This window comes from Eucyclogobius newberryi, unplaced genomic scaffold (assembly GCF_026437365.1).
Source record: "Eucyclogobius newberryi isolate DKJ021-1_F unplaced genomic scaffold, fEucNew1.0.hap1 SCAF_126, whole genome shotgun sequence".
Taxonomy (NCBI): domain Eukaryota; kingdom Metazoa; phylum Chordata; class Actinopteri; order Gobiiformes; family Gobiidae; genus Eucyclogobius; species Eucyclogobius newberryi.
The window spans coordinates 127,264-134,999 of record NW_027315753.1 but is presented as its reverse complement, the minus strand read 5'-3'; the positions used below and the strand labels follow the sequence as shown (position 1 = coordinate 134,999).

Genomic DNA, 7,736 nt, shown 5'->3' with positions numbered 1-7,736 from the left:
TGTCCTACTGAGGCGTTTACTGACCTGTAGTTTGTCCTACTGAGGCGTTCACTGACCTGTAGTTTGTCCTCGTGAGGCGTTCACTGATCTGTAGTTTGTCCTACTGAGGCGTTCACTGACCTGTAGTTTGTCCTACTGAGGCGTTCACTGACCTGTAGTTTGTCCTACTGAGGTGTTTACTGACCTGTAGTTTGTCCTACTGAGGCGTTCACTGACCTGTAGTTTGTCCTCGTGAGGCGTTCACTGACCTGTAGTTTGTCCTACTGAGGCGTTCACTGACCTGTAGTTTGTCCTACTGAGGTGTTTACTGACCTGTAGTTTGTCCTACTGAGGCGTTCACTGACCTGTAGTTTGTCCTACTGAGGTGTTTACTGACCTGTAGTTTGTCCTACTGAGGCGTTCACTGACCTGTAGTTTGTCCTACTGAGGCGTTCACTGACCTGTAGTTTGTCCTACTGAGGCGTTCACTGACCTGTAGTTTGTCCTCCTGAGGCGTTTACTGACCTATAGTTTGTCCTACTGAGGCGTTTACTGACCTATAGTTTGTCCTACTGAGGCGTTCACTGACCTGTAGTATGTCCTACTGAGGTGTTTACTGACCTGTAGTTTGTCCTACTGAGGCGTTCACTGACCTGTAGTTTGTCCTACTGAGGCGTTCACTGACCTGTAGTTTGTCCTACTGAGGTGTTTACTGACCTGTAGTTTGTCCTACTGAGGCGTTCACTGACCTGTAGTTTGTCCTACTGAGGCGTTCACTGACCTGTAGTTTGTCCTACTGAGGTGTTCACTGACCTGTAGTTTGTCCTACTGAGGCGTTCACTGACCTGTAGTTTGTCCTACTGAGGCGTTTACTGACCTGTAGTATGTCCTACTGAGGTGTTTACTGACCTGTAGTTTGTCCTACTGAGGCGTTCACTGACCTGTAGTTTGTCCTACTGAGGCGTTCACTGACCTGTAGTTTGTCCTACTGAGGCGTTCACTGACCTGTAGTTTGTCCTACTGAGGCGTTCACTGACCTGTAGTTTGTCCTACTGAGGCGTTCACTGACCTGTAGTTTGTCCTACTGAGGCGTGCACTGACCTGTAGTTTGTCCTCGTGAGGCGTTCACTGACCTGTAGTTTGTCCTCGTGAGGCGTGCACTGACCTGTAGTTTGTCCTACTGAGGTGTTTACTGACCTGTAGTTTGTCCTACTGAGGCGTTCACTGACCTGTAGTTTGTCCTACTGAGGCGTTCACTGACCTGTAGTTTGTCCTACTGAGGCGTTTACTGACCTGTAGTATGTCCTACTGAGGTGTTTACTGACCTGTAGTTTGTCCTACTGAGGCGTTCACTGACCTGTAGTTTGTCCTACTGAGGCGTTCACTGACCTGTAGTTTGTCCTAATGAGGCGTTCACTGACCTGTAGTTTGTCCTACTGAGGCGTTTACTGACCTGTAGTATGTCCTACTGAGGTGTTTACTGACCTGTAGTTTGTCCTACTGAGGCGTTCACTGACCTGTAGTTTGTCCTACTGAGGCGTTCACTGACCTGTAGTTTGTCCTACTGAGGCGTTCACTGACCTGTAGTTTGTTGAAGTGCCTGAAAGTTTAAAATGTGAAAAGAGCAGATTTCGTGTTGTGTTTTGTGGCTCTCCAGAGGAACCTCCTCCTCCAGCTGCTCTCTCGTGCACCTGTGCAGAAACTTAACACGCGTGTGGGGAACGTCCCGTCACGCCGGGGGGAGCGTCCCGTCCCATCACGCCGGGGGAGCGTCCCGTCCCATCACGCCGGCGGAGCGTCCCGTCCCATCACGCCGGGGGGAGCGTCCCGTCACGCCGGGGGGAAGGTCCCGTCACGCCGGAGGGAGCGTCCCGTCACGCCGGGGGAAGGGTCCCGTCACGCCGGAGGGAGCGTCCCGTCACGCCGGAGGGAGCGTCCGCGTCCCGTCACGCCGGGGGGAGCGCCCCGTCACGCCGGGGGGAAGGTCCCGTCACGCCGGAGGGAGCGTCCCGTCACGCCGGGGGGAGCGTCCCGTCACGCCGGGGGGAAGGTCCCGTCACGCCGGAGGGAGCGTCCCGTCACGCCGGGGGGAGCGTCCTGTCACGCCGGGGGGAAGGTCCCGTCACGCCGGAGGGAGCGTCCCGTCACGCCGGGGGGAAGGTCCCGTCACGCCGGAGGGAGCGTCCCGTTACGCCGGGGGGAGCGTCCCGTTACGCCGGGGGGAGCGCCCCGTTACGCCGGGGGGAGCACGGATGTAAACCAATCGCTGGTCGGGTTCAATCGCCGTGACGATGCGAAACAGCTGCTGGACTTCAGTTGGTCTTCTGGGAGCGAGGCGAGCTCAGGTTCACACGAGTCTGAGAATGAGGAAACCCTGGTGTGTCGCGCCGTTGCCGTAGTAACAGCAGCAGCTCATGAGACAAACGTTTTGTTTTTCCTCATGTTCTTAAAACGTTTGATTTTACCCAGAGAAAGTCAAACGATGCAACAGTGAAAAGCACTTTTATACTTTTATACTTCTATACTTTTATACTTCTATATTTCTATACTTTTATACTTCTATACTTCTATACTTCTATATACACTTCTATACTTTTACACTTAACACTTCTATACTTTTATATTTTTACACTTCTCTACTTTTACACTTCTATATACACTTCTATACTTTTATACTTTTACACTTTACACTTCTATACTTTTACACTTCTATACTTCTCTACTTTTACACTTCTATATACACTTTTACACTTTTATACTTTTATACTTTTACACTTTACACTTCTATACTTTTACACTTCTATATACACTTTTACACTTTTATACTTTTATACTTTTACACTTTACACTTCTCTACTTTTACACTTCTATATACACTTCTATACTTTTATACTTTTACACTTTACACTTCTATACTTTTACACTTCTATATACACTTCTATACTTTTATACTTTTACACTTTACACTTCTATACTTTTACACTTCTATATACACTTCTATACTTTTACACTTTACACTTTTACACTTTTATACTTTTACACTTCTATATACACTTCTATACTTTTATACTTTTACACTTTACACTTCTATACTTTTACACTTCTATACTTCTCTACTTTTACACTTCTATATATACTTCTCTACTTTTACACTTCTATATACACTTCTATACTTTTACACTTCTATATACACTTCTATACTTTTACACTTCTATACTTTTACACTTCTATATACACTTCTATACTTTTACACTTCTATACTTTTACACTTCTATACTTTTACACTTCTATATACACTTCTATACTTTTATACTTTTACACTTTACACTTCTATACTTTTACACTTCTATATACACTTCTATACTTTTACACTTTACACTTTTACACTTTTATACTTTTACACTTCTATATACACTTTTACACTTTTATACTTTTATACTTTTACACTTTACACTTCTCTACTTTTACACTTCTATATACACTTCTATACTTTTACACTTCTATACTTTTACACTTCTATACTTTTACACTTCTATATACACTTCTATACTTTTATACTTTTACACTTTACACTTCTATACTTTTACACTTCTATACTTCTCTACTTTTACACTTCTATATATACTTCTCTACTTTTACACTTCTATATACACTTCTATACTTTTACACTTCTATATACACTTCTATACTTTTACACTTCTATACTTTTACACTTCTATATACACTTCTATACTTTTACACTTCTATACTTTTACACTTCTATACTTTTACACTTCTATATACACTTCTATACTTTTATACTTTTACACTTTACACTTCTATACTTTTACACTTCTATATACACTTCTATACTTTTACACTTTACACTTTTACACTTTTATACTTTTACACTTCTATATACACTTTTACACTTTTATACTTTTATACTTTTACACTTTACACTTCTCTACTTTTACACTTCTATATACACTTCTATACTTTTACACTTTACACTTTTACACTTTTATACTTTTACACTTCTATATACACTTCTATACTTTTACACTTTACACTTTTACACTTTTATACTTTTACACTTCTATATACACTTCTATACTTTTATACTTCTACACTTTTACACTTTTATACTTTTATACTTTTACACTTTACACTTTTACACTTTTACACTTTTACACTTTTATACCTTTACACTTCTACATACACTTCTATAAGTGGGCCCCAGACCATCACAGAGGGCCGAACATGGGCCCCGGACCATCACGTGGGCCCCGGACCATCACAGAGGGCAGAACGTGGGCCCCGGACCATCACGTGGGCCCCAGACCATCACAGAGGGCCGAACGTGGGCCCCGGACCGTCACGTGGGCCCCGGACCATCACAGAGGGCAGAACGTGGGCCCCGGACCATCACGTGGGCCCCGGACCATCACAGAGGGTAGAACGTGGGCCCCGGACCATCACGTGGGCCCCATAACAGAGGGCAGAGCGTCTTCTAAGGTACAATCTAGTATTCTTAGTATACGGAGGTTGTATGACTGTAATCAAAGTTTTCAGATCTATACATTATTACAATCCAAACATAATAAACTCCCCTTTGGACTTCAGGACTGTCTTTATTTGGCTGCCAGACATATACATTTGAAGTTATTGATCTATCCAGACATGTAAACATTTATTTTCGATTGTGGCTGCACTTTGGCCCAGGTCAGTTATGAAAGAGTTTTCGATGTTAACGGGTTCTAATCTGGTCAAATACGGGTCCTGAACCAGGTCTGAACCAGGACTGAACCAGGACTGAACCAGGACTGAACCAGGTCTGAACCAGGACTGAACCAGGACTGAACCAGGACTGAACCAGGACTGAACCAGGACTGAACCAGGTCTGAACCAGGACTGAACCAGGACTGAACCAGGACTGAACCAGGTCTGAACCAGGTCTGAACCAGGACTGAACCAGGACTGAACCAGGTCTGAACCAGGTCTGAACCAGGACTGAACCAGGACTGAACCAGGACTGAACCAGGACTGAACCAGGTCTGAACCAGGACTGAACCAGGACTGAACCAGGTCTGAACCAGGACTGAACCAGGTCTGAACCAGGACTGAACCAGGACTGAACCAGGTCTGAACCAGGTCTGAACCAGGTCTGAACCAGGACTGAACCAGGACTGAACCAGGACTGAACCAGGTCTGAACCAGGACTGAACCAGGACTGAACCAGGTCTGAACCAGGTCTGAACCAGGTCTGAACCAGGACTGAACCAGGTCTGAACCAGGACTGAACCAGGACTGAACCAGGTCTGAACCAGGTCTGAACCAGGTCTGAACCAGGACTGAACCAGGACTGAACCAGGACTGAACCAGGTCTGAACCAGGACTGAACCAGGACTGAACCAGGTCTGAACCAGGTCTGAACCAGGTCTGAACCAGGACTGAACCAGGACTGAACCAGGTCTGAACCAGGACTGAACCAGGACTGAACCAGGACTGAACCAGGTCTGAACCAGGACTGAACCAGGACTGTACCAGGACTGAACCAGGTCTGAACCAGGTCTGGACCAGGTCTGGACCAGGATGCAGACTGCAGTGCTGCTGGTGCTGTTGGGAGGGTGTGTGTGTTCAGTCCAGTCGGGGGATGAGAGCCAGAACCTCCAGACCAGAGTGGAGAATCTGGAGAGATCTTTGCTCCAGTTGCAAAGTGAGTATGTTCTGACCGGAGAATGTGAGAAAATACTGTGATTATTTGTCTTAATTGTTTGTGTTTGTTGAGCATTGAACTCATGAGACTCCGGCTCCATTAGTAACACACGTTTGTTTGCCCCCTCAGATCCCCCCCGTGTGGCCTTCACTGCTGGTCTCAATCCAAACAATGAGCAGGGAAACTACGGCCCGTACAACATCGACACAACCATCCTGTTCAAGAGAGTCCTGACCAACGTGGGCAACAACTACAACTTTGCCAAAGGTACAGACCCCGCCCCCCTCCGACAGGTACAGACCCCGCCCCCCTCCAGGTACAGACCCCGCCCCCCTCCGACAGGTACAGACCCCGCCCCCCTCCAGGTACAGACCCCGCCCCCCTCCGACAGGTACAGACCCCGCCCCCCTCCAGGTACAGACCCCGCCCCCCTCCGACAGGTACAGACCCCTGAGCGAGTTACAGTGTGTGTGTGTGTGTGTGTGTGTGTGTGTGTTTGTGTGTGTGTGAGGGGCGTGGCTAAAGCTAGTGTTTGTGAGGGGCGTGGCGTCTGAACCTCTCTTTATGTCATGCTTTGGCTTTGGATCATGTCAGACGCTTTATGACCTGGAAATATCAGATTGTGGCTCTCGACAAAGCGAGTGCCATAAACGGGAAACAGCTGTTGCTAACGCGCTACGCTAGCTTTGTGTTGCTAAGGCTCCACATAGTCGTTAGCATCAGTGGAAACACGGAGCTTGGAGAGTTTGGAGACAAATGATTCTTTTGTGTTTCTCTGCTTTTCGCCTCTTGTTTTGGCCTGAGTCTGTGTTGTCTCTCTCGTCCAATCATCTGGCTGTGCTGTGGAGCTCCTCCCCCTGAGCTAAAGTCCACCAAGAGAGCCAGACTCTTGGTGGACATTGCGTAGCGCTCCAAAGTGAACCAGTCCAGACGTGGCTCAGGACTAATGGTCCTGCTTCTGTTGCAGGAATCTTCACTGCTCCAGTCAAAGGCTTGCATTTCTTCTACTTCTCACTGATGGCCACCTTTGACCCCGCCCCAAATATGAGAGCTGCACTGAAGAGAAACACAGAGTTTGTGGCCTACGTATTCGACGAAGCGCCCTCGGACACTCACGACTCGGTGAGCCGTGCCGACACGTTGGTTCTAGAGGTCGGAGACATGGTGTACGTGGAGCTCGAGAGGGGAAAGTCCATCTATGGGCTTCGTGGGCAAAACAACATGTTCAGTGGCTTCCTGCTCCACCCCCTGTGATGTCATAGAGCTCCTGAAGCACAAGAGATCATGTGTCTATTAAACACTTCACATAAATAAACAAAGTCATAGTACTTTCCTAAATCATTTTATGAAGGATAACTTTATCTTAAATGACACAAGGGAAATAGCAAATGCATTGAATAACTTTAAATGTTATTTCTATACGAACTAGCTGGAACAAATATACAGGTCTTTGTTTATGAGTGCTACAGGTGGAAATGAAATGATTGGAATTTGAACTAAATTCAGAACAAAAGATCAGCTGATATTGATATGGAAAGAGTAAAGAGCCTCTTCAACTGCTTTACCGTTTGCTTATATTAACGACCAATCTATAAAACGAGCAACAACATGAAAACAGCCAAAGTAAAAGTGACATCTGTGGCAACAATTATAGACCTATGACTCTATATATCTATAACTTTATATAACTCTATACACCTCTATATATCTATAATTCTATATACCTCTATAACTATATACCTCTATATATCTATAACTCTATATACCTTTATATCTATAACTCTATACACCTCTATATATCTATAACTCTATACACCTCTATATATCTATAACTCTATACACCTCTATATATCTATAACTCTATACACCTCTATATATCTATAACTCTATACACCTCTATATATCTATAACTCTATACACCTCTATATATCTATAACTCTATACACCTCTATATATCTATAACTCTATACACCTCTATATATCTATAACTCTATACACCTCTATATATCTATAACTCTATACACCTCTATATATCTATAACTCTATATACCTTTATATC

The 7,736-nt window shown here is 45.0% G+C and overlaps 1 protein-coding gene across 2 annotated transcripts; it reads left to right on the top strand.

Moving 5' to 3' along the window:
- Window positions 1–5,057: 5,057 nt before the first annotated feature.
- Window positions 5,058–6,959, top strand: LOC140357118 (complement C1q-like protein 4). Of its 2 annotated transcripts, XM_072442037.1 has the most exons (4): window positions 5,058–5,475; window positions 5,553–5,677; window positions 5,807–5,944; window positions 6,645–6,959. In XM_072442037.1, the coding sequence occupies exons 2-4, from the start codon at window positions 5,554–5,556 to the stop codon at window positions 6,929–6,931; spliced, it is 549 nt and encodes a 182-aa protein (XP_072298138.1). In that variant the 5' UTR covers window positions 5,058–5,475; window position 5,553; the 3' UTR covers window positions 6,932–6,959. The 2 variants fall into 2 exon arrangements, with proteins under 2 accessions (XP_072298138.1, XP_072298137.1); XM_072442036.1 differs by lacking the exon at window positions 5,058–5,475 and having other exon boundaries at window positions 5,482–5,677.
- Window positions 6,960–7,736: the final 777 nt, after the last annotated feature.